General features: G+C 46.4%; 1 protein-coding gene across 1 annotated transcript in view; it reads right to left on the minus strand.

Annotated features, from left to right (window-relative positions):
* Positions 1-24,987, minus strand: part of KCNQ3 (potassium voltage-gated channel subfamily Q member 3) — a 293,154-nt gene that overhangs the window by 20,759 nt on the left and 247,408 nt on the right. Inside the window, exons 6-9 of the mRNA XM_004743662.3 lie at positions 23,379-23,489; positions 21,926-22,021; positions 20,529-20,623; positions 13,390-13,416 (exon numbers count right to left, since the gene is read on the minus strand). Coding sequence (XP_004743719.2) covers positions 13,390-13,416; positions 20,529-20,623; positions 21,926-22,021; positions 23,379-23,489 — 329 coding nt within the window. The remainder of the gene's footprint in view (positions 1-13,389; positions 13,417-20,528; positions 20,624-21,925; positions 22,022-23,378; positions 23,490-24,987) is intronic.

A 24,987-nucleotide genomic window follows, 5' to 3' on the forward strand; every position in this document is an offset into this window, starting at 1 on the left:
CTCTCTGTACTGGGATTTAGGATTTGCCTATTTGGCATTTCAAGGCTTCATTGCAACCTTTAAGAGTCTGAACTGCTTCAGCTATGTTTACACAACAGGCCATGGTCTCAGAGGATGGTTTATGAGAAAGATTCCGAAACCCAGAGGCATCAGGCACAAGTCAGAAACCTCAGCTGTGAATTACTCCCAGCAATAACACCTAAGAGGCTTACGGAGTTCTTCCTCCGGCAAACGGGTGATCAGCTTACTTCTTAATTGTGTTGCTTGAAATCCATGAACCCAGAGGATAATCAGACGCCAAACAAAGTTCACCCCAGAAAACTCAAACCCATTTCTGCCCTTCTTTCTATGGATTTCTAGCGCATTACTGAGGTTTTGTGCTTGGAGGGTTCTACAGGTCTTGCAAGCAAAGCCTTCTTTGAAGCTGACATCAGATTTTCTTGGATAGCTGGGGCCTCTGATTTATCAAGCGCAGACAAACACTTTACAAGCATGAATTGTAAAACTAGAAATAGACTGGAGACAGAAAAGTAAAATCAAGAAGTAAAACTTTCCCTGGCAAAGACAGCCCTTGCCCTGGGCTCCTGCCTTGGATCACTCCAGCCATGCTCAACTCTACACAGTTCTCCGGCACTCACACCTCCATGTCATTGTATATATCATGACACGCACCCAGGAAAACCTTTATCCCCTTCTTTTATCTAAATGACTCTGACTTTACATCTGAAACATGGTCCAAGCCTCCGCCCCAAGGCTCATTTCCCCTTGCAGTCCAATTACCTGTCCTTTCACTGTGCTTTCTGTAGGCTTTTCACAACCATGCCACTTGGCCACCCTAATGAAATCTTCGACTTACTAGGGACACTCTTGCCTCAAAGCAATGGTCGTCAACAAGAGACAACTTTTCCCCCCACCCAACAGTGGACTTCTGACAATGTCTGGAGTCACATTTGACTGACATAACTTGGCAGGTGTTCTTGGCCTCTGGTGGGTCAAAGCCAGGGATGCTGCTAGATGTGTTACAAACACATAAGGCAGCCCCTGACAACAAAGAATGACCCCACCCCAAATGCCCATGTTGTTGAGTCTGAGAAACTAAAAGGTAAGCTATTTGTCTGCAAACCATACTTTGATCAATTATCTAGCATCTAACACAGCTCCTGCCATGTTGTAAGCACTGAAAGCATTATTTGGATGTTGAATGAATGAAGGAATACAATATGTGATCTTCTGTTAATAAAATGCATCCAACCTCAGCTGAGAGAGGGAGTGCTGTATGGTGCAAAGAGTGAACTTGGAGCAAGAGACCTACGTTCAAACCTCTGCTTTGTAGTTAATATTTCAGCTTAGTTAAGTCATTAGCTCTTTCGGATTTAGTTTTTCCACCTCTAAAGTAGAGCTGATGTTATTTATTTATTCAACAAGAATGTGTTCTACACCTTGTAAATAATAGGCTCTTGGTAATTTGCTGAGGATATAGTGGTAACTGAAACAGATATGGTTTTTGGTCTCCAGTGAGCTTATAATGAGGTCAGGAAGATATACAAACAGATGCATAGATTGCTAGAAATCTGACCAAGAAACAAAGAAGTGCAGTCATGGAGTATAATCAGGAGGTTGACTTTGATGGAGTGATAAGGAAAGGTCTCTTGAGTGGATGGGAAGACCAATTAAGTGGCCAGTCTCAGTAGTCCGGGATTAAAATGATGGTGATCCAGATGGGAAAGCTAAGACCTGAAAGGTGAAAAGACGCCAGACTACAAAGGAAAGGGGTGAGCACTCCTTGGGCAGAAAAATCATCTGCTGGTGTAAGGGGCATGAACACTGGGCTTGTGTGACAGATGAGGCACATGGCCAGAACATTATGAATGAAGGGTAGAGGGGCACAAGTTGAGGTCAGAGGACAGATCAGCAGGGATTCTAGAAATAGGATTCAGAATTAAGAGCAGAAAACAGAAATTTCTGTTTGATTTTAAGGGTACCTGGAGGCCAATAAAAGTTTTAAGAAGGGGAGAGTATTCCAACTAGCATTTAAGAAAGAACATCCATGTTCAAAGCAGCGTTATTGACAATGCCAGAAGGTGGAAACAACCCTAAAGTCTGTCAAGGAATGAATGGATAAATAAAATGTGGTACATCCACACTGTGGAATATCACTCAGCCTTAGAAAAGAAGTGTGTAAACCTGGTGATTCACAGACCTGTACCCCTGGGGATAAAAATATATGTTTATAAAAAATAAAAAATTTAAAAAAAAAAAAAAAAAAAGAAAAGAAGGAAATTCAGACCCATGCTGCAATTCATCTTGAGAACATTATGTAAAATGAAATAAGCCAGTAACAAAAAGACAAATAGTATATAATTCTGCTTCTCTGAGGTATCTGGGATAGTCAAGTTCATAGAGACAGAAAGTAGAATGGTGCTTGTCAGGGGCTGTAGGGAGCAGAAAACGAGGAGTTGTTTTTCATGGGTAGAGTTTCCGGGCGTTTCACAAGACCAAGACATTCTGGAGACTGGTTGCACAACAATGTGAATATATACTTGAACTTGAATATACTCATGAGTATATAGTAACATTACATACTTGAAAGTGATTAAGTTGATAATTTTTCTGTTATATGTACGTAACCACAATCAAAATTAAAAAAAAAAATTAAAAGGACACAGTGGCTGCTTGGTCATGAGTTGGAGGGGAATGAGGACCAAAAAAGACCAGTGAGAAGTCACTGAAGTTTTCCAGAGAAGACAAGCTGGTGGTTTGAACCAGGGTGGTCACGGTGGGAGCAGACTAGAACTTTGACTTGTATTTGGAATAGAACCACAGTAGTCTTTCCTGATGGACTCCATGTGGGTCATGAGGGAAAGAGATGGATAAGGAGACACTGTTAGGTTTCTAAATGCACAAATGGGTGGATGGTAATGCCATTGTTTCAGCTGAGCAAGATGGGAACCAAAAAAAGTGGGGGACGGGATTTGGAAAAGAAACCAAAAGTTGAGCTTGGCAGTCCCTTTCCATGACACATACGGAACCACATACATACACACTTCGTACGAGACTGTCATGTGAGGCAGACTTTACTAAATTGTGAGAATTTGCCTCACAGCTCAAATAACTTAAAATTGAATATTAGATATCACTTCTAAAATAGAAGTTGATTTTGCTTTGTATTTGCATAAAGAAACTAGAAGGAAAGATTCCCTAGAAGTTAAAAAAAAAAAAAAATGATGTGAGCAAGGTGGGAAGGTGGAGAAGGGTTCATGGGATACAAGCTGGACCACATTTCACTATATGGCTCTACATTATTTTGATTTATAAACCATGCAGATGGGTTTTTTCCCCCAGAAAATTAAATTAAAAAGTGATTTAGCCACTCTCCACCAGGAATTGCTCAGTGGTTCGGCCATCCTGCTGGATTCTGATGCCCCTATACATTCCCAAGGTTCCTTCTAAAACACTCCCTCTAGGTTGAGTCCTACCTTGCTCCAGTGTAAGTTTTTCTCACTCCCAACTCAATTAAACTCTTTTGTCCCTAATTTCAAATTCAGCTCTACCCTCATTTTTTCCACATTAAAAACTCATAAAAGCATTCATTAAGGCATAAAGAGAGACCTAGGAGTGGAACTTTTAAAAGCAATTCCTGCCCCACCCTTCCATCCCAGATATGGAATAAGATGGTGGTAGTGAGGAGTGGTTTTCAACGAGGCTGGGAAACCATGGAGAAGTTGGAAGGGAGAAAACCCAGCAGGTGAGTGAAAGAATGTCAAAGGCAAACTGCTCTTAGTGAACAACTTCCCCTAGGACCAACTTGACTATATTCCCTACCCTCCTCATGCCACCTTTGTTGGGCATGTGTGTCCAGGAAAACCTAATAAAACTTAAATTAAAAAACAAACAGAAAAACAAGAGTTCAGCTTGGGATGTGTTAGGAAGGAAGATTGAGAGGTGTCCCATCAAGTAAACATTTGTGGATTTTGTCTTTCTTATCTGTAGTTATACTCCCTACAGTGGTTTCTGGGACACAGGAGGGTCTTCACAAATAATCACTGAACAAGAGGATGGATGGAAGGATGGATGGATGGGTGAGGGAGGGAGGGATGGCTGGCTGGATGGATGGATGGATGGATGGATCTGTAGTTATACTCCCTACAATGGTTTCTGGGACACAGGAGGGTCTTCACAAATAATCCCTGAACAAGAGGATGGATGGATGGATGGATGGATGGATGGATGGATGGATGAGGGAGGGAGGGATGGATGGATGGATGGATGGATGGGTGAGGGAGGGACGGACAGATGGATGGATGGATGGATGGGTGAGGGAGGGACGGATGGATGGATGGATGGATGGATGGGTGAGGGAGGGATGGATGGATGGATGGATGGGTGAGAGATGGATGGATGGATGGATGCATGCATGCATGGATGGATTGGTGAGGGATGGGGATGATGGACACACCAAGAGTACAGGGTCACTGCAGCAAGAGAAGAGTCTTTTGGAGAAGAGGCCAATCTGTCTTGAGTTATTTGTTGTGAGAGCCCCATAGGCACAGACTAAGTGACCAGCATTGTGCATTTTCCTTGAACATCTGCATGCTGTTCTTCCTTATTGCACGGGCATTCCTAGTGATTTCTCAGATAAGAAAGATGGCTGGTGGAAAGATCACAGGCCTAGGCACACAGTGTTTGTTCGTTTGAAGGCTGAAAGCATGAAGAAGGAAGGAACAAAATTAGGGTCTTACTCCCTCCCTACCTGTAGGGGTTAAAGCCTTAAGTTTGTCCCTACTCTCCCTCATCCTTTCATCTTTCCAGATGGAAAGGGTGGGGCCTTATACAAGACCTGCAGCCCTCTTTTAGATGCTTCCTTTAGTGCCACAGTCTGCCCCAGAAAAGACTGAGAAGGCAAAGAGATAAAGAAAACAAACAAGAAAAATCCAAAAAACAAAACAACTGTCAACCTGTCACCTTCCATGTGCCAAACCTTTGCGGGTCTGGTGTCCTATTTTTTAGTCTCTGAGAAAAGGCTATGAATGCAAATTGCTATCTCAAGTCTGTTTCTTTTTAATCAAGTGGGAAATCTTAACTAGGGATTAGATGACAATGAAGATACAGTAGATACAGCAGGTGTCAGGGGCCGGGACTTGACAGGCCCTCAATGAATGGCATCAATGTTGAGGAAGACAGTGATGATTTCTCTAGGCTCTCACATTGTTCACAGTGGGTCTGGCAGAACCAATTAACTCATATCCTTTGTTTCTAGGTACAAAATAAATTTCTCTGTCCAGAAATGAAGACACATTTATTTAGGCATTTTGTGCATTTTCCTTGAACATCTGCATGCTGTTCTTCCTTATTGCACGGGCATTCCTAGTGATTTCTCAGATAAGAAAGATGGCTGGTGGAAAGATCACAGGCCTAGGCACACAGTGTTTGTTCGTTTGAAGGCTGAAAGCATGAAGAAGGAAGGAACAAAATTAGGGTCTTACTCCCTCCCTTAGCCCAGTGAGAAGCTACTCAGTCCTTGGCAGACTAAAGCAAAGTGTCTCTGTAAATTTTTTCCCAATGTCCTGCTAGAGGCAGAACTCAGTGTTCCCTTCTTTCCTTGTTCTCTCTACCCCTGTGCCAGTAGCATTCCCATACCAGCACCCCCCACACCTCACTGTTCTTTCATTAACACTTCTGTCTCTTCGCCAGATTATGAGGTCCAGTTTTCTGGGAATCTCCAGGGTGTGACACAAAGCAGGGCTTTTAAAGAAAGGAAGGAACGAAAGAAGGCAGGAGGGTGAAAGGGAGGAGAAAAGTATGGCAAAGCTAGAATTCAGAGCTATGGTGATGTGACTCCTAAGTCAGACCTGCGCTATGTAGAAAAGACTGGGGACTAGGCTTTTGTAGAAAAGCCTAGAAATGTGGATGCCCATGAGGATAATAATAGTGATCATGACAAAGGCAAACCCTATGTAGTACTTGTCTTGGGTAAGTCTCTAGTATAAGCATCTAATTCTTACAACAGCCCCAGGAGATACGTACTCTCACCATAACTGTTATATTTATGGGGAAACTGAGGCACAGAGGTTTGGCAATGTGTCTAAGAGCATGCAGTCATAATTCTTAAAAGTGAACCATAACTCTTAGTGCCTAATGCAACAATGTAACATGGGCCCAATTCTGCTCTCGTGGCCACAAACTCATAGCACAGAGGTCCTGAAGTGGCTTAGCCCTTCCCTAGTCTGCCCTCTGCCCTCTAGCAATGAGGCAGCCTATCCCAGGGAAGTGGTGGTTCTGAAGGGACTGTCTGGGTTGAAGAAAGATGGGGTCAGATATTACAAGGCATGAGGAAGCAGGACTGTGACTGGGTAGGATTGGCTCCTGGGCTACAGAAACAGCTTCATGGCCTAGAAATAACCCTGATGTGTTAATCTGGTTCTCTTGCCTCTGGACAGGTTTGCAAAGTTAGCTGAGCCAATAGCCTACTTGAAATTCCTCTGAACCATTGAACCTGGGAATGATTCTGGGACATTTGCAGGCAGTGCTCAGAGGACATGCAGACTCACACACTAATGTGAGCGAGGAGTAATACACTTTTCTCTGTTGGTCTCCTAGAAGAATTATTTTCTCCATGTGTCCAAATTTCATGTATGAAGAACATACCAATTGACCAGCATTAATCCCTAGTGAGGGATTATTCCACTGGTATCATTCCAACCAGCCTAGAGGGTTGTTCCTATTGTTATCCCCACTTCACAGATGAGGACATGAGGACAGGAAAGGCTGCTTGAATTGCCCAAGAACACTCAGCTAGTAAGTAGGGCAGCCACGCACTGAGGTCTAATGGTCTGTTTCTGGAGTTTGTTCTGAGCTCCTGTTGCTATGACTACCTCCTAATTCCACCACCTGGTTATTTTTAGTCCCTGGTTAAAGAGGAGACAGAATCAGAGTTCTGGAGGGAGCCAGGTAGACCTAGGAGCCAATCCTATTTGAGTGATTTGGGCTGAGTCCTTTCACCTTGCTGGGACCCTGGGTCTTCATCTGTGTAGGACACACTGAAACAGATCTCTCACAAATGTCCCTCTCAAAATCATGGATCCTGGATGTGCTCAGTGTCCCTATATGCAAACCAATCATGCTTGCCTTTGGCAGATGTGGAAGGCTGAAATGTTTCCCAAAAGATATGCTCAAGGCCTGACCCGATAAGGGTAAATGCGAACTTACTTGGAAATAGAACCTTTGTGGATGTAATCAAGTTGAGACCTGCTCATACTGGAGTAGGGTGAGCTCTTAATCCAATCACTGCTGTCCTTATAAGAGAAAGGAGAGGGAAGCTTGGGTACAGAGACACAGAAGCACAAAGAGGGAAGAAGACCATGTAAAAATGGAGGGAGATAACAGAGAGATGGGTCCACGGGGCCAAGGAATGCCAAGGATTACCAGCAACCACCAGAAGCCAGGAGGAGGCAAGGAAGGGTTCTTCCCTATAGCCATTAGAGGGATATGGTTCTGATAACAGCTTGGTTTCAGACATCTAGCCTCCAGAACAGTGAGAGAATAAACTTCTGTTGATTTGCACCACCCAGTTGGTGGTCATTTGTTATGGCAGCCCTGAGGAAACTAAGGCAGCACACAATGAGGGCATAGTGGGTACAGGACGGAACCACACTAGAGAGCTGCGACACGGTTTTGTGTGCTAAGGAATGTTGTGTCATGAGTCGACGGGAGACTATATGAATGGTAGGGAGAACCACCTTTCTTTATATTTTTGTAAAGTCATGAAAATGGAATTTCCATACTCTTAGAAGAATTGAGAAGAAACCTCCAGCCCTCTACTGGCTTCTCCCCATGAGAGGAGGTGGATTATCTTGACCCATCTTCTTGATTGAGTAAGCTTCCATATCAAAGGTCAGTTCTGTCTTCAAGGACACGCATGGACTCTCTCTGGCTCTCAGTGCCCCATGGGGTCAGACAATCCCTGGCCCCAGGTATCTGGCTGGGAGTGCCCGCTCTGTGTGCTGGTCTTAAGGCCAAAGTTAGTAGCAAGTGTTAGAATACTCACTGTTCCTCCCAGAGCCAGTCTTGCCCCACACAGCAAATGTGGCCTATATTTTGATCTGTTTTTGACTCCAGTTTCTCAGTTAACTCATAATTCAGAGGGAAAGGGGTGCTATAAATAGGCACTCCCCACATTCCAAAAGGAAAATTGAGACTGAGCCCTCAGGACACATTGAGGATCAAACACCCTGAAGTTAAACGAAATTGGTCCAAATCTTACCCCTACATCCCAGCTACTCTGCAGGCTGGACCTGTGTTGCAGGGTCCGCTTGGCAAGGCAGAACATTAATAGCTATGGAATTGTGTCCAAGACTCTTGTTTTGCTCTGGGCAACAATTTTCTCATCAGTAAAATTGGGGGATTGGATTAGCCTCTAAATTCCTGCGCACCTTTAACAGACATTGATTCCAAGACACAGAAGGAGATTTACTGCCAACATCATCCGTCACCCTGTGAGATCAATTTCAGGTGGCCAGTGTCACAGGGAGGAGGTAAAGTGTGAATTATAGTGTCTGACCAAATGCTCCTTCATTCCGTAGGAGACCCTGGCTCTGTGCCTTTCTCTGCCTCCACAGCTTCCTCTCATGTTAAGGACTCCAGCCACAGGGAGCCCAGGAGCTGCAGAAGAAAACAAACAAGCAAAAGGGGACACCCGTGGTGACCTACTGCAGCCACCGAACTGTCTCTGACAACTGTGACGACCAGCACGGTGGTGGGACCCCACACACCATGGCGCTAACCCAACCAGATCAACTTTCGTTCTTACCACTGCCTACCTGCAGGATCCTGAAAAATCACTTATCTCTTTGAATGTTAGTTTTTTTGTCTGCAAAACAGGGATTCAAAGCAGCATCTTCCCCATTAGGGTGGCTATGATGGCTAGATGTATACAGAATTATACCTGGCAAACAGGAAACACTCTTTATAGGTTATTGTTATTATACCTAAATTCCTTGACCCCAAAGAACTACTTTTGACTGCTAAAGGGGAGAGCTCTGTGAACGGGAGGACATAACAATGAGACAGGAGATAAAGAGGCCTGGGATGAGTATCTTCCCTCTCCAAAGATACATACAGAACAGAAGCGTCCTGAATGCCATTGCGGAGATGGGATTGTTTGAAAATACAAAGTAAACAATATGGCTCAAGCAAGCCGTTATTGTCAACCCAGTTACCTGTTTTGAAAATGCACAAAACACTATTTTCTTCCAAACAAATGCCTCTCATTATTGGCCTCGCTTCATGTCTACTGAAAAATTGTGAATGAGGTTTAAAATGATGTCCCTACCATAAATTATCGGTCTTTTCTGGTATAAAACATGGATTAAATGAGCCTCAGTATGGTTTATTGTTGATGTTCTTTAATGCAGCATTATTTGTAGTTATTTGAAAAATTTTAGGTGGGATTTATGCTGTCATAGGCAGCTATCATTTTTGCCTGCATTATGTTTCTATCCCCTGTTTTCTGGGGTAAAAAGACCCTATTCAAATGAGGAACTGATTCTTCCAACTTCAACCAAGAGGTTCTAATGGGGGCTGTCCCTCCTGGCATCTGGAACCCACACTGCTTAACTCTAACAGGTGGACAGAGGCCCCAGAGTTTGTCTAGTCGTAGCCTCTTACTCTCTGAACCATACACATTGTCCAAGGCATGGATATGTGACCAAAATTGGGCCAATCTAAGTGTTCCCTTGGGGTTTCCCAAACAGGCATTGGGTGAAGGACAGATAGAGAAGGATGAAAAAAGTCCGTGATCACAGAGCTGCCTGTCTCCACACCTTCATCAGCATGCAGAAAGTCAGTGAGAAAGTGAAACAAGAAGAGAGAAGTGGAAACAAGAGGGGGAAAGAGAAATACCAGAAGAATCCCATTCCTTGTTTCCCAGGGATCTCACCCTCTCTGATGGGTGGCTATGTGAGCCATTACATCTGTCTCTTAGTCCAAGGTAGTTTAAGTTGGGTTTATGACACTTGTAGAATAAGACTTTTTCTGTCTGTCCGTCCATCCATCTACTCCCATGCCCACCCACTTTGTTAGTAAGTTAATACTGAAAGTTAAATACTGAAAATACTGAAAGTTAACAAAGTGTTAGGCTGTGTTCCAGGCATTGTTTTAGGTGCTGGAGATGATAACACAGTGATCAAAATAGAGCCCAGCCCCTTGGAGGCATTTTACCTAGTATGGAAGACAGACAAGAAATAAACATACAGTAGGTATTCATCAGTGCTAACAATGAAAATAAAGTAGGACCAAGGGCATAGAGACTGATGGGGCACAGGCACAGGGTTAAAGAGGGCCTCTCTTGGGAGGTGACATTGAGCAGAGTTCTGAATGAGGTGAAGGAACGAGCTGTATGAAGGCGGGATCTAAGATTTCCTGGCTGAGAGAGCACAAGTGCCAAGTTCCTGGGTCTTCAGACTAACCGAGCTCACTCTCTACCCCTGAGGACAAGCAGGGCATGGTAATCACCCATGCCAGAGTGGGGCTCAGCCTGATATGGTCCGGTCCAGCCAGACGGACCCGAATTTGAAATCCCCACCTTGGCTACTCCTGTGTTTGGCGAAGATGTAAGTTAACTAAATACTTGAGCTCAATGTCACGCAAGTAAAATGATGGCAGAGAACCTCCTTCATGAAGTCATTTGTTCATTCAGCAAATACATTTTGGGGGGAATACCCTATACTTCAGGCACAGTGTTAGCTTATGGTCTAGAGAGGAAGAGAGAACTTAAATTTTGACTGTACACAGAACAGAGGTTTTATTCGGGGGGTGCTGAGTCCTACCTCGGGTACCACAAGGGGTAAGAAGGGATGGGAGTGTATTTATGACAGCTGCCTCGTTTTTTATGCAAATTAATTAAGATGACCGAGGAAAGTATTCAGATCCTAGTAAGCACACAACAGAAGCTGGTTCTCTTCCTTCTGACTTGCCCCAGAATCATAGATCCCAAGAAGCATAAAATGATCAAAGCTGACTTCTCAGCCATTGTTGGATGTCAGCAGGGCTCAAGTTCCCCAAACAGTCAAAGTAGCCCTGATCTTGGGACTAGAGAAGCTCATCTGTCTGTTGACCCTTGGAGGGGTGTGGGGCCAAGCAACAGATTTATAAGCAACGACGGGATGGAGCTTTCCAATAAGCTGATGAAATTCCTTTTTCCTACCCCCACAGAGAACTGAGAGACATTAAGTTACAGAAAACAGAATACTTTCCTCAGTCCGACATATAAACAGAGGTGTGGACCACCTATGCCTGCAGGGGGCAGTGGGATGAACTCCAATCTGATTCTGGCTATTTAGAAAAAATAATAACTAAGACCAAAACACCAGTTACCTGGCAGCCTGTTGAAGAAGTTAATACAAAGGCTGGAAAACATCCATTGGCAAGGATTCACTGAATGCACATGAACACTGCTCATCATTCTCTCGCCTTGCTCTTTGTCCTCCTGGATAAAGGAACTGATGATGCTTGGGTCAACGGTTCCCCCAGAACATTCACCAGGTCTCACGCCCCGTCTCCCAGCTTCGCAGCTAAAATCACACCTGGTATCTCACCTGCCAATCCATCAGCCAACCTCTTTGCTGAACAAACCCAAAATACGACACCAGAGCCTGGAAAGGGAGATCGCATGGCTTACGTAACCGACCTTGTTCTTCTTCCTGGTGGTGGGGCGGGGTGGGGAGGGATGAGCCAGCAAATGGCTGGCAACTCTAACTCCGAGAAATCATGAAATGTGCTTTCCCTCTGCACCCATGGCAGAGCAGAGAGTTCTCGAGAGAAGCATGAAGAACACGCTGAGATTCCAGACAGCTTCTTTCTGATAACTGGAGAGCATCTCAACAAACCCTCAGAATGCATCTCCCCAGGCTCCAATTAAGCCAGGAGTGCGTGATCTGATGCACATGTGGTATTTTGCACATACATTCCAATTTGGTTGAATTTTGCTCGTGTCTCCATAGAAAAGGCTTTCAGGTCTATGGGGTAATTCACTTATAATGTCAACACCTTTATGATTCAAAACTCTGTTGGTCCTAAGAGAAGGAGAGGACAAAGTACCCCTATGGGAGTCCTGAGACTTAGACTGTGTAACCCTGGGGCTCACAGGCTCTGGATTTGGGGTGAACGTGCCCTCTTTTACGACAGCATCTCAACTTCAACAGGTGTATCTAGGGGATGCTATCTGAGGTATCTTTCTGCTCTGCCTCTACGAACTGGTTCTCTGATGACAAATGTCCCCTGACATTGTCATTGTCAGTCATTCGGCCTCCCTCTACAATCCCCAAATGCCCCTACAGTCCAAACTAGGTCCAGATAAGAAACACTCCATCCATTTGAGGACACACACAAGAGAAGCAGGAAATCTGAACTGAGCTTCTGTGTGCGAGTTAACTGGTGGGTCTGTAAATGTTTCTTCCAAGAGGGATTCCAGATGGGATAGGGCGTCATGGACCCCATGCAAGAAGATGTGACCGAACTTCCCAAAGGTCACTGTCTTTAAGTGGTTCCCTTATAATGTGGCCTAGGGTCCTGCCACCCCCTCCACTCAAATTCTGTCAGCTGTAGAAAAGCAGCAGTTGAGCCTAGTGTCCAGGAGACAGATGACAAGATCTCACAAGTAGTTTCTCAAAGTAAGAGATTAAAGTACATCTACATTTATAGTTATAAATCTGTAAATAAACTGATGTGGGTGAGAGATGACATTTCTTTACAGTCTTGAGCAGGGGCCAGAGTGTCCCTGGTGTGGTGACATCTTATTGAGAGGGAGAGAGAAGGGAGGGACACAGAAGTACCCAGAATCCAGAAGGCCACCCTGCCCCTGCAGCAGCCCGGTCAGCTGGGGCTTCCTGGGGATCATGAATGGTCCTCATGATTCACTTTTTGAGGAGGCATCTGTGAACCCGAGAAGCAAAGGCAGCAACATATAATGGAAACAATGTGGTCTTCATATTCAGACCTGAGTCGGAATATTGGTCTTGTGACGTGGTAGCTGTGTGACACAAGGAGGATAACGCAAGATGCTCTGAGCCTCAGTGTCAATCCAGAAATAAAGGCACCAAGGATGGTCTGACAATGTGGTTTTGAGGACCAAGTGAGACAACATATGTAAGAACTCCAGGCACAGAATTCTTGGTGGTCCTGCTCGCCAACTGGCTGTAGCTGTGAGCACAGCTGAGTTGTCCTTGAGTAAATTAACATGAAAATGGCAGAAGAATACAGTGGTCAGCAACAGCAATGAGCCCTAACCTTGAGCTCAAGACCACCATGCTGCCCCGGGTCCCTACACCATACTGAACTGGCTCCTCCGTCCCAACATCACGGCGGGAAGAAGGGAATTCATGGTCAGAAACGTACCTGGCTGCTGCTTCCAGCTGGTCTTTCCTAAGAAGGGATGAGGAAGAAAAAAATAGAGAAGGTATAAATTGCAAGAACAGCTTCACTTCGCCCCACAATCAGCCCCAAAGCGTCCCTTGAGGAAGGCAAAGGCACACAGTGGTGCTCTTAGGTGAGATGGTGAGTCTGCAGGGGAACCAGTGAATGAACTGACTTTCTCCAGCCAGACCCCAGGTCCTGCCACAAAGGCCTGGCCTTAAGCTCTCAGGGTTCCTCCTGCCCATTCATTCATTTACTCACCCAGAGAATGGTTGCCAAGCACCTGCTCTGGCCCAGGCCTCAAGTGGGGCTCCAGGGATTTGTTTAGGGGTGGGGACAGACCAGAAAACCAGGAATTGCATCACTTAGCACCACACCCCACATCACTATCACCATGTCATCATCATCGACATCATCTCCATCTTCGCTAATATTTACTGAGCAGTAATTATTAGGCAGATATTATTTTCAGTTCTTTTGATGGATTAACTCACTTAACCCTCATAACAACTCTATGAGGGAAGAAGTATTATCATTCCCATTTTCATGATGACAAAACTGAGGCAGAGAGGTAAAGAACCTTGCTCAAGTTCTCACAGTTAGGAAGTAGCAGAGTCAGGATTTGAACCCAGGTGATCTGGCTCCAGAGCCCACCATTCTAACTACGAGTGGTATGCACACATTCCAGATACCAAGCCTTTGCCCAGGCTCTGCTTGGAACAGTGTGGCCATCCTTCAAGTTCCAGCTCAAAGGGCCCCTCCTGAAATTCCTTTTTTTTTTTTTTTAAGATTTTATTTATTTATTTGACAGAGAGAGAGAGAGAGAGATCGCAAGCAGGCAAAGCAGCAGGCGGGGGTGGGAGGAAGCAGGTTCCCCGCTGAGCAGAGAGCCTGATGCGGGCTCGATCCCAGGACCCTGAGATCATGACCTGAGCTGAAGGCAGAGGCTTAACCCACTGAGCCACCCACGAGCCCCCCTCCTGAAATTTCTTATCCATATTCCCAGGGTCTAGGCTGAGCTAAGCTCTTCACACGTGGGACCAGATTCTGATCCCACCATTGTACAATCACATGGTCGTCTCTGAGCTGCTTGGAGTAGAACCTCTGTTGTTTTCAGCGTTGACATCTGAGCATCCCATACCCTGGCACATGGGAAATGCACGATAGATGCTGCATGAATAAGTGGCTTATCCCTGGGATCCGGGAGCAAATGGGGAAGAAATGGGGAGCAAATAAGAGGCATCATGGTAGAGAAGCAGAGGAACTGGCTAAGGGTCTCCAGCTCATGGGTCAGCTCCCTTTCTAATCCCAGGTGGCCTTGGATGGGTCACACATCCTCTGGGCCCATCTCTCTACCTGAAGGATGCGTACAGAAAACGCTCTGCCTTTCTAGATTTCACTGGGTATCTGATTCTGGAAGTAGGGAGGACACTGAGAGGAGAAGGGAAAGGTGGGGGGTGGGCAGAGGGCAGGACCCGTACAGGGGCACCATAGGGAGAAGTGTTAAGGAGATAGAGCCCACCCTCCATTTCCTTTCTTACTCTCCAAGACAAGGATTCCATGCCTTCTCTATTATCACACTTCCCACCTCTCTTCTCCCTCCTAGGCAATGACCTTGACTCATTTCTCACAGAGAGCTGCCTTGTGTCCCCCCACAGAGTCAGCAACCTCGAACACTTGGCCTGCCCACTCTGCTTCCCTTCTGTTCACACGGATGCAGCGTCCATGACCCTGGCATCAATCCTCCACTCGTGCTTCAGAACCCATCCTTCTGCCCTGCTCTCTCCTCCAGTCCCTCCCCTCCTCACTCTATTCACATCCATCCCTCTCCACTAGACTCTTTCAGTCAAGGCAAGAGCCCTGGCCCCACATTTCACTCCAGCTGGCACCTGCACTTGCTGTCTCCATGTGCTCATTTCCGTGTCACTCTCTGGTCCTTGCAAGCTGGTCTCTATGCCCATCGCTCCACTGAGATTGCTCCAGGCAAACTCCAAGGGATAAACACCCAGTGGGCACTTCCCTGTCTGTGTCTCCATCAACCTTGTCATAAGATCAGCCGAGCTGACCCCTTTCTGTTTGTTGTTATGTCCCCAGTGCCAAACACAGTGCCTTGCACATAAGAGAGGTTCAGTAAACACTTGATGAATGAATGGGATAAATAAAAGATTTTAACGACATTCCAGAGTGTTTTAGCCCTGTTGTCACTCACTGACAGGGTTTCCCATGACTGTATTTGGGTGCTTAGTGTCTTTCTTTCTTGCTAGAACATCAATTCTTCCTTCCAGCCCAGACTGCAGAGACTGAACATCTGCTCTGGGCCAGGTACTGTGACAGGTGCTTCCATACATTGTGTTTAGTTTGACCTTCATGACAAGAATCTTCTGAAATGGGTATAATTATCCTAGTAACCCTTCCCTCCTCTTAATTTTACCCAGTTTTCTCCCCCGAAAACTTTTTCTTCCCTAAGTTACAATGGGCTTTAGCATAACACCTGGGTTCTCATTTTTGTTCCACCACGTACTACAGGGGTGACATTAGGCAAACTAATTAATCTCACTGATGCTCTGATTCCTCACTGATAATATCTGGGTTATGAAAATGATGTTACCCCTTCTTCTCTTCCAGAGCATTCAAAAGATGAAATGAGCATCTATGAAAGCAGATCCATGTTTCTTGGCCATGGGGAAGGATAGCTACATATGTCCCCTTCTCTATTGCAGAACCCTCCAAGTATCTTGATTCTTGTCAGAGAAGGAACAAGTTCTGGTTAAAGAAAAAATAAACTGGGTCTTCTTAGTCAAGTAACTTCTATCTCTTGGGCCTAAGTCTTGACTCCATTTTAGTTCTAATATCTAATGTTTGTCCAATATGGTAGCCTCTAGTCCACATATGACTAATTTAAAATTAAATAGAATCTAAAATGTAATTCCTCAGTGGCACTAGTAACAGTCAGATACCCAAAAGCCACAAATGGCTAGTTTGGTACCATATCAGACAATACAGATGTGCTTAGATAATTCTACCACAACATTTAAGAAACCAAGTGGCATGCACATTCCCTGTTGATGGAAAGCAACAGGTGGTCTTAAATGTCTGCACTCACAGGTGTTTGCACATGAGAACGTACGATCTATCAACCCCTAAGGTTCTCCCTGTACCTTCTCAGACTCCCAATGCCTCTTTGTCCTAAGTGTACACAGTCTTCACTGGTCAAGAATTCAGAAGATCTGGGCTGGGTCTCAACCATCCCCAACATGATGTGTAGTCTTGAGAAAGTTCCTGAACTCCAGGACACTTCAGTTCCTTCTTCTATTAAGCTGAGTTTGGACTTAAAACTCTCTGAATTTCTTTACAGTTCAGAAACACTGAGTTTATAATTTTAAGTAGTAACAAAAGAAAAAATATTCATCACCATCATCCATCACCATTAGCCCTAAACATATATATATCCTTGAGAATTCATGAAGGACTGCACTGAGCTGGAAACTCTGATATGTCACTGTTCCTCAGGATGCGTTATGCACCTTCATCCTGAGAAGTCTTTGGGAGGAATGTCTGATGATGCCACCACCATGGAAAACCAGTCTGGCACTTCCTCAAAAAGCTAAACAGAGTTACCCATTCTACCCCTAGGCATAAACCCAAGAAAATCGAAAACTTGCATCCACACAATGTGGACATCAGCATAATAGCCCCAAAAAGTGGAAACGCCCCAGAAGTGTATCACCTGCTGAATGGATAAACAAAATGGGGCATCTGTCATAGAATATTACTCAATCATTAAAAGGAATCAAGTTCTGATACACAGGACAACCCGAATGAAACCTGAAACGCATTCTAAGGAAAAGAAACCATGACTAAATGACTGCATATTGTAGGATTTCATTTTTATATGAAAAGTCCAGAATAGATAGAATAGAGACAGAAGATAAATTCGAGGTTGCAGGGGTTGGAGAAAAGGGGGAACCAAGAATAACTTCTAATGGGGACAATGTTTCTTTCTGGGGCAATAAAATGTTTTGGAATTAGATAGTGGTGATCAAGGCCCCATATTTGTGAATATACTAAAAACCACTGAATTGTTCACTTTCAAAAGTACTTTTTAGAGTAGGTGAAACATAATAAAGTTCTTATTTTACTAATTTTTATTAATAAGTTTTTATTAATTAATTTTTATTTTTAGAAAAGCATAATTATTAATTTTTTTTAGAAAAGCATAAACAAAAGACAAAAAACCTATAGGAGGCAGGTGAGGACAGCTTTGCCATGAAACATATAGAGTGGGTTGGAACTCAGGGACATTCTTTTCCTAAGGGACTGCGTTGTTTCAGAATTGTTGTTAAGTGAACCTGTCTAGTGACTTGATATTTTTGTTCTTGAAGAAAGGAAGAAAGGAAAAAAGAAAGAAAGAAAGAAAGACTGATTCTCAGTTTAAAAGCCATTCCCATATCACAGCAGCTGTCTGCAGTACAATGTATTCCTCCAAGTCCCTGACAGCCAGGACAATGCCTTATTTATAATAAATCACCCCAAAAGAATGGGCCTCTTGCCAAGACCTTGGGCTGCATAGCAAATGGAAATCATTTTGGTTCTGCACTCAGAGGGGTCGCACCTGTTCTTGCCTCTGAGTCCAAGGTCATTCTGTCCTCTTCAAGGGCGGCCCCCTTCCCTTTTTCAAAGACTCTTGAGACCCAAAAGAAGACAGATGTCGTCCCCAACCAGAAATGATGATGACACAAATAGAACTTTAGAATGAAAGTCAACCTCAGTCCTTCTTCTGAGGCAGTGAATCTAACTGCTGGTGAGAAGACACGGTCCATAAACCCATACTCCATCACTCGTTCACGGAAGCCTTGATTCTTCTCTCTCCCTAAGTCCTCTGCCAGTCATAACTCCCTGACACCCCTCCTCCTTGTTAATTCACTCCCCGTACCGCCCTTCTCAAGTTTCTACCTTGGTCTACACCCTGGCTTGCTCTCACCCTGAATGCTGCAGGCCTTGCCTAGCTGATCTCTCTGCCTAGAATCTTGAACCTTTCCCATCCATCTCCAAACCCTTCCTGTCATCGTCCTGAAACACAGATCCGATTGTGTCACACTCTGGCTCAAACAGCTTCTCCTTGCCCTCGGGATCAATGTCAGATTCCTTCATCTGCCACCTGTGACTGGTGGATGGGATGTCCTGAGTAAGAAGCAGCACCTGCCACTAGCAGCTCTGCAGGAGTGCGATGGGAGAGGCAAGCTTGAGCTCTCAGGGCTCTGTCGTCCATGGCCAGGTTGTGGATTTTATTCTCTCTGTCTCTGTCATCTCCTCGAAGGTTTAGTGCAGGGAAGCGAGCCAGTGGAACCCAGATCTCTTGACTCTCCTTAAATCTGTGTCACAATCTGGTGATGGGGGTGAAGAGCCTGGGCGCAGGTCCCATGATAAGTAAGTGGGAGCGTGGGCTGGGGATGCAGGGGCCACTTGGCTGGTGTTGGGTCCATGACACCAAAGGGGTGTGGAAGAAACATGCTTCAGAGCCGGGCCCAGCTCCAGGTGTGAGGCTGAGTGTCCCTCTACTCTTCCTCCCAACCCAAGAGGTAGGGCGGTTCCTCATTTCATCCACACGCTGTAAATCCCAGCTCAGGATCGCAGGCTCTAAAACCTGGGGAGGGGGTGCCTGGGTGACTCAGTTGGTTAAGCATCTGCCTTTGGCTCAGGTCATGATCTCAAGGTCCTCGGATTGAGTCCGGAGCGAGGCACTCTGCTCAGCGGGGAGCCTGCTTCTCCCTCTCCCTCTGCCCCTGCTCCGACATGCTCTCTCTCTCTTTCTCTCTCTCTCAAATAGATAAATAAAATCTAAAAACAAACAGGATGTATTGCATGGAGCATTGGGTGTTACACACAAACAAGGAATCGTGGACCACTACATCAAAAACTAACAACATATTGTATGGTGACTAACATAACAAAATAAAATAATAAATGAAAAAAAAAAAAGCAAACACACACCCAGAGAGGCATGAGGCTTGGTCTGTCTTAATAGCCCAAGTAGTAAAACAGCCACAGGCTTTGGGGGCCTCTTGATGTGGCAGACATTGGCCAGAATGTCTGAAGTTTCTGAACCCCAGCTCGCCCCGCTGTGAGAGGAGTCTGGTGACCCGACCTCTCAGCCTGTCTGGGCGTCTGTCCAAGAGGCTTTACTCAGCCTGCGCCCCTGAAGTGGCTGAAGGCGGGCTCACGACCCACACTTCCAAAGCACCCGGCTAATTTAATGCACCTTAGCATCTGAGAGCCTCTGGCCTTCCTTGTAGGACGCCTGTGAGGAGTGAACAAAGTATGAACTTGGCTCCCTCGGACGTACTGGATATCCAGGGAGTATGAATTTCCCTCTTCCTTGTCACAGGGGTTGGCCGAGGGCAGAGGTTTCTATTTTTTTTTTCCTGAGGCAATTAATTAATTAATTAATTATATTTTATTTATTTATTTGAGAGAGAGAGCTCAAGATGGGAGAGGGACAGAGAGAGAAGCAGACTCACCGGTGAGCACGGAGCCCAACGTGGGACTCGAGCCCAGGACCCCAGGATCAAGACCTGAGCTGAAATCAAGAGTCAGATGCTTAACTGAGCCACCCAGCTGCCCTTTAAATTAATCTCCCACCTCTAAGAACACAAAACAACATCTCTGGGTCATTGGAGGATTCCTCTTACTGCCTCTTGGGCCTGCCTATTCCCAGTATTCGGAGAAACCTGTGGGTACAGGCCATGGCCCTATGGGAGGAGCTCCCAGGACTGCTCGTGAGGCCCACTCCCCACTTCCTCAGACACCGGCCCTGCTCAAACAATGATCAGACCCTCTCTTGTCAGCCACTCCACACTGTAGCTGGCAATCTCTGGTGGGGTCACCTGGAGAGCTTCAAATGGTATAGATGCCTGGCCCCCACTCTCAGGGATTCTGACTTAATTAACTGGGGGTGTGGCCTGAGCTTTGGGATTATTTAAGCTCTCAGTGATTCTAATAGGCGGCACACACCAGGAACCATGCCCCATTCTCCAAGAAACTATGACGCCACAGGCACAAACACAGACCCACAGGAGGGATGGCCAGTCACCCCCAGAGCATTCAGACAGGTCGCCACTTGCCTGAAGAACGGAAAAGAGACGACTGATTCATAGAACCTCCATGTTGCCACAAGATCAATCCTGTTGGGGTTGGTAGCATAATACCTCCAGGCAGCCTGGGGGGAGAGAAGAGGGGCTGGGATCACCAGATCGCCCTGCATCACTCAACTCCCACGGAATCCCGCAGCCCCTCCTCCCTTAGAGGAACTCCTGACTCCTCTTAAGAGCTTAAATATGCATTGAGGTGATAGGCAGAGAAGGCAGGTTTCCTGGCACGTAGATCCTGTGGAAGGAATCCTTCTCCTATCCATCATCGTGGAGCCCTGACTTAAACCGTGGGGCACGGTGCGGAGCTATGCAGCGGAAGGAGAAGAGGGTGCTGGGTATAAAATCCCCAGAAGGAGCAGGGGTGACTCTTGCTGCAAGTTTCCCTGAGACTTCTTAAACAGCTAGGGGGATAAACACTGTCTTTTGTGCCACATCAGTTGCAAGAGATGAGCCCGGATACGAAGTTTCAATTCTAATGTACTACAACTTCAGGGCTACGGTGACGGTCTGGGGGCTGGGGAATAACGGAGCAGACCCTTAGGGATTGGTCTGGCCATCACACTAGATTATATAAGAGAATATCATGTACCATCCAGCATCAGAGCCACAGACCCACAGAGACCCTCAGGACACTGGATGCAATTTCACGGTGGGTGGTCACATATACCTTGGGTCCCATGCAGCTGTAGTCAGGGTACCCCACCCTCCTCTTCTCTGTACCCACAAAACCATGAACAGGAACACTTCCGCCTCTCCCCAGCTCTCACCATCCTCCCCACTTCCAGCTCACAGTGTGGGAGTGATGGAGCTGCTGGGCGTCCAACACCTACTTGTGCATGATTTTCTACTGGACAGGATGAAGGGGCCAACTGGCCAAAACTGAGCACATGTAAGGTGTCTCCTTCTCTCTTGACTTATGGATTCTCCGTCCTTGGCATATGTGAGGGGCCACGTCTCCTTGTAGCCAATTGGCTAAGCACCTGGACTCTAGCCCGGCTCTCCCTTAGGTCAGGACAGAGGTGGGAAGTGGAAGGAGAAGCCTCATATGGACTCAGGGCAAGCTAAATTCTCCACTCCAACACTGATCATAAAGCAGCCCATGGCTCGTTTGGTCCCTGTTGGAGTCCTGTGTCTCTTTCTCACTTAGAATCTGGTTGGAGGAGTGTTGGGACGGTCACGTTCATGCACGAGCACAGGTCAAAAGGTCACCACAGGAACACCCATAGCCATCTTCAAGCAAGCACGGTCCCATGCCAAGCCCCAGGCAGGCCCACTGCCGTACAAGTACCCCCAACACCACCCCCCCCCGCCAACAAATGCAGATGCACAGGAGCTTGGTCCCAATCCCGTTCCTCCTCAGGCAGACAGACCTGGATGAGTTCAGCGGCCGGCTTCCTTCTTTTCTCAAAGTGCTTCTGCCGGTGCTGCTCCTGTACCTTGAGTGCCAGTCCCGACCCCAGGATGCCCTAGAGGGAGAAGTCAGGCCCCGGTCAGCCCTGCTGGCCTCTCTGGGTGCCCCACGCCCACTCTCAGGGCCACAAAGACTCTTTTCTGCTCTTCTAGGGAGTAAATGGCTGGGTTACATGGAGCCTTGATGTCAGGAAGGCCTGGCTTCAGTTCCTGACTCTGTCACTTTCCAGAGAGGAGAGCCCGGGCAAGCCTCTTAACTACTCCATCTCAACTCCTCCACAGGGAACTGGGCTAACACTACCTTCCTCAGAATTTCGTTAAGCAAAGAGTGAAACGGTGTATTGGAGCCGTTTGTTAAGAAGTATGACACAGAACAGATGCCAGGTAAATGCTAATGGAATGTAAAATGTATTTTAGCTGTTTAAATGGTCACTTAAGACTTTTACTGGAATTTCCCAGAATCGTCACCTGTTTTGATTTCCAGGTCCACGTGCATGTGGATAGAAGCACTCCCTTTTCAAGTTGGGAGAAAGCTTCGAGACCGTGCCACACCCCCCACAGCCCCTGACCCGTTCCAGATGAAGACACTGAGATTCACAAAGGTCACATGCCTAAGGTCAGCGAGCTTAGGAAAAACAGACAAAGTAGGCAACCGTGGAGGAAGGATATCACTAAGGCTAGCTCTGGGAGATGAAGAGCGTGGAAGCAGCCTTGTTCCGTAAGAAGGTTCCTTCCAGCTTCCTGATTAAGAGCCCGAGCCCACAACCCAATAACGGTGCAACCGTGGAAACCTGACTGACCTAACTGAACCTCAGTTTTCTCATCTGGACTACGGTGACGAAAACTCACCAAACTCCCCACATTGTGATTAAATGAAGTTAAATGGGATGGTGCAGGTAAAGCATGCGGCCTGAGTCTAGCACACAGTAAGTCTAATAAGTGTTTTCTGTGACTGTTGCATTATACTTATGGGCACTGGGCTGGGGGTATTATTCTATCATGGGTCAAATACTCACTCTTGAGGGAGATGCTTTTTTTTTTTTTTTTTTTTTTTTTTTTTTTTACATAAGCCAGTAAATGAAACAGCAGGACAAGAGAAGGGAGTGCCTCGAGACGAAGGACCCGCCATATGCATGGTGCTGGGGAGACGTGGGTGGGCGACATAATCCCAGCTCCCAGGGAGCTCACAGTCTGGGGGTGGGGGGTGAGGGGGAGTGAGGGGGATGCAGCACGGGGTCAGAAGTGCCTTTAGAGAGTTATGCCCAGAGGAGGGGGTCAGCTAAGTCCGTTTAAGGAAGGCAGCCTTGAGACTTGGATTTGGAGGAGCCCAACCTGTAGGACAGTCTGAAAGAGGCGCCAGGGGGTGGGGACAGGTCCCACCAGTCACACTAGGGAGAAGGCTGAAGTACTTACTGCTGGAAGGGCGAAAAAGGAGACACCGATTAAGGAGAAGGTGGCCGCAATCAGGCGGCCTTCCCATGTTTTGGGTGTCTTGTCTCCGTAGCCAATGGTGGCCAGTGTGATCTGAAGAGAGAAGAGGTCAGACGTGGGCCTTTGCAGGACCAGGGAAGTCAGGGACGCGTCAGCCAAGCTCTACCCGTAAGCCTTTCATATTGCTTGGGGGTGTGTCTCCCACTGGAGGAAAGGTACCAGGTGCCCAGCAATCACATGGGTGCCTTGCAGCCATGCCTGTTTCTAAGTGAAGGCTTTCCCTACCTAGAGACGATCAGCTGACAAATGTTTGCATCACTGCAAACATGTGCATGTGCGTTCTGGGCATATCCACACACGTGTGATTTTGTGTGTCGCTCTTTCCCAGTGTCTGCACGCAGATGAGTGAGCGCATTTACATGTGTTATGTGCGTGTCTCACATCGGGGCATGAGTCTGTGCTGATGCGTGTTGTATCGTCCTTGGTGTGTTTACAACTGTAGGTTACTGTGTGTGCATGATTGCACAGGACAGGATGGCAGATCAGTCCCATGTGGGCTCCCTAGAGCCCAACTGCCTGAGTTCAGATCCCAGGTCAACCATTAACTGGCTCAGAGATCTTTCTTGGATTAATTACTTACTTAACCACTTCTTGCCTCAGTTTCCCAGTCTTAAAAAGGGGCTTAAAACAACTCCTTAAATAGAAGTTGTTTGAATTTAAGCTATGTTCATAAGGCGTTTAGAGCAATGCTCCAGAGCAAAGTAAGCCTTCCAAAAAATGCTGGCTTTGGACACCTGGGAGGTTCAGTTGGTTACGTATCCGACTTTTGATTTCCGCTCATGTCATGATCTGAGGGTGGTGAGATGGAGCCTTCTATCTGGCTCTGTGCTCAGCGGGGAGTCTGCTTAAGGATTCTGTCTCTCCAGGGTGCCTGTGTGGCTCAGTCAGCGAAGCATCTGCTTTGGCTCAGGTCATGATTCCAAGGTCCTCGGATCAAGCCCCATGTTGGGCTCCCTACTCAGCAGAGAGCCTGCTTCTCCCTCTTCCTCTGACCTGCTGTCCTGTCCTCTTTCTCTAATTCTCCATCAAATAAATAAATAAATAAATAAATAAATAAATAAAATCTTGAAGGAAAAAAAAAGGATTCTGTCTCTCCTTCTCCCTCTGCCCCTCTCCACTCATGCTCGCTCTCTTGCGTGCGCTCTCTCTCTCTCTCAAAAAAAAAAAAAAAAATAAAAAAATGCTAGCTTTAGTACCATGTGCCCCTGTGGGTAGGAGCTGTGGGTTTTCAGGTGTGTTTGAAGGTCTGAGTGCAAGTGTATGCTTCTGCTACTGGGTCTGTCTGCACATGCATGGCTTAGCTGATAACAACCCACCACTAATGAAATAAGGGCCCCAAGTGATGATGGCCCCGACTATTCCCAGCCCTGACTTCTTGTGAGCACTAAGGTAGAGCCCAGTCCAGTGCATTCCCTGCAGGGGGAGCTCTGGCCTGTGCCTGCATGTGCACCTGCTCACCTGAGCCCTCCCACGCCATGCCCTCTACCTCTCTCTGTCAGTCCCTATGGGGACCTTCAAGACGGTGACTCAC

This window comes from Mustela putorius, unplaced genomic scaffold (genome assembly GCF_011764305.1).
Source record: "Mustela putorius furo isolate JIRA1106 unplaced genomic scaffold, ASM1176430v1.1 tig00000228_pilon_pilon_pilon, whole genome shotgun sequence".
Lineage (NCBI taxonomy): Eukaryota > Metazoa > Chordata > Mammalia > Carnivora > Mustelidae > Mustela > Mustela putorius.